Source organism: Pygoscelis adeliae, unplaced genomic scaffold, assembly GCF_000699105.1.
Source record: "Pygoscelis adeliae isolate BGI_AS28 unplaced genomic scaffold, ASM69910v1 Scaffold413, whole genome shotgun sequence".
NCBI classification, from domain to species: domain Eukaryota; kingdom Metazoa; phylum Chordata; class Aves; order Sphenisciformes; family Spheniscidae; genus Pygoscelis; species Pygoscelis adeliae.
This window is the reverse complement of record NW_008824403.1, coordinates 2,033,922-2,035,391: the sequence shown is the minus strand read 5'-3', so window position 1 is coordinate 2,035,391 and position 1,470 is coordinate 2,033,922. Positions and strand designations below refer to the sequence as shown.

General features: G+C 53.1%; 1 protein-coding gene across 1 annotated transcript in view; it reads right to left on the bottom strand.

The window, feature by feature from the left end:
- LSG1 (large 60S subunit nuclear export GTPase 1) overlaps window positions 1-1,470 on the bottom strand; it is a 66,331-nt gene that overhangs the window by 10,363 nt on the left and 54,498 nt on the right. Inside the window, exons 2-3 of the mRNA XM_009320411.1 lie at window positions 1,318-1,438; window positions 647-733 (exon numbers count right to left, since the gene is read on the bottom strand). Of these exons, the coding sequence (XP_009318686.1) occupies window positions 647-733; window positions 1,318-1,438 (208 nt within the window). The remainder of the gene's footprint in view (window positions 1-646; window positions 734-1,317; window positions 1,439-1,470) is intronic.

Sequence of the window (1,470 nt, the reverse complement as noted above, 5' to 3'; positions counted from 1 at the left end):
GATCAATGGAGAAGTGGTAAATGATGGAAAGAGCACAAACTCATCAAAAGTCTGCCCGTGAAATTTCAGAGCCACAATAATAAACCAGAGGAGTTATCCCAAATGCCAGCAGTTATTACTCAATTGAGTACCAGCTGGAAAAAATAATGAATTTGGGGATGGTACCCGGAATGGCTCTATACAACCCTTGACCTGCTGTTACCACCGCCTGAACGACTTTACTCGGGGCAAGCGTGGGTTCGCAGGGTGTGAGCAGATACCACCTAACTCTCCAGGCCAGCAGACGCAGCACCGGACCAGCGCAAGCTGCCGTACACAGGCTGGCAGCACTGCACTCTACTCAGAGCAGCACTGTTGCTCTTAGAAGACACATTCACCATTCCTCCACTCCACAGGCAAAAGCAGAACATCACACTCCACCCTGAAGAATTTTAACTGTAAACAGCACAAGCACATGCACACACAGGAGAGCTTTGCAGAGTTCACCACTGGACTGTGGCTGGGGTGTCCAGCCTTCCAGAGCAAGTACAGGGAGCTACTGACAAGACATTAATGTTACTGGTCCAGCAAGGATAAATACAACCCACTGCTTCCTCTGCGTCCAAATGCCACCAGCTACTTACCCAGACACAAGTGGCATACTCACTGGGCAAGCTGTCGCCTCCATTCGAGAAAGCTCTTCCTCTCAGCTTGCTTCAAGTCCTCCGCACTGGTTGCCCTATCCCAACGCGGCCTGTAACAAGCACGTTTTGGAGTGAGCGGTCAGAAATAGCAGTTAGACCAGTTACACTACTGCAGTAAACATCCACAAAGAACACAGGCACCACACATTCAGCTACACTGAGATGGTTATAGTTTAGACGTGCATGTACCTGTTTTCAGCAGCTTTAAGTACACCTTTTTTCCTTGTTACTTCTAAACTCCACCAGCTGGGAGGACGCTATCCTATGCACACCAGAACTCACAAAGCTGTTTTTTCGAGCTAAGATTTGTAGGTCATTTAAGATGGGGGATTCATCTCTCCGTCCACCATGCACAGAGCTCTGGAAAGGCTTAGCAGGTGGCCTGGATGCACCAGCAGTGCCGGGCTTTGAGCAGAAAACCCACACAATCAGGACAGATGGGCTGGGGCCGGCAGCACCCGCGTGGCAGGCAGGCACCTGTGCTGCGGGTTACAGCAGACTCACGCAGGCCAGGTAGCGGCTCCCCCCAAAACAGGGTATTGACAAAGCAGAGGGCTGTCTCCAGGCTCGTAGCCACCGAGGGGCTGAGCCCACTCAGCAGAGAAGGATCCAGGCCCCACCCTGCAGGACTCGCCTCCGTGGGATGCGCAGGAACTGCCGGTTTTCCTCATGCAGCTGCCGGACACGCTGGGCCTCCTGGGCCGTGAGCAGGCCAGTGCGGCTCTGGGCTGACACGATCTGGATGTTCAGACGCTCTGCGGGAAAGGAGAAGCAGTCATCTGAAGCC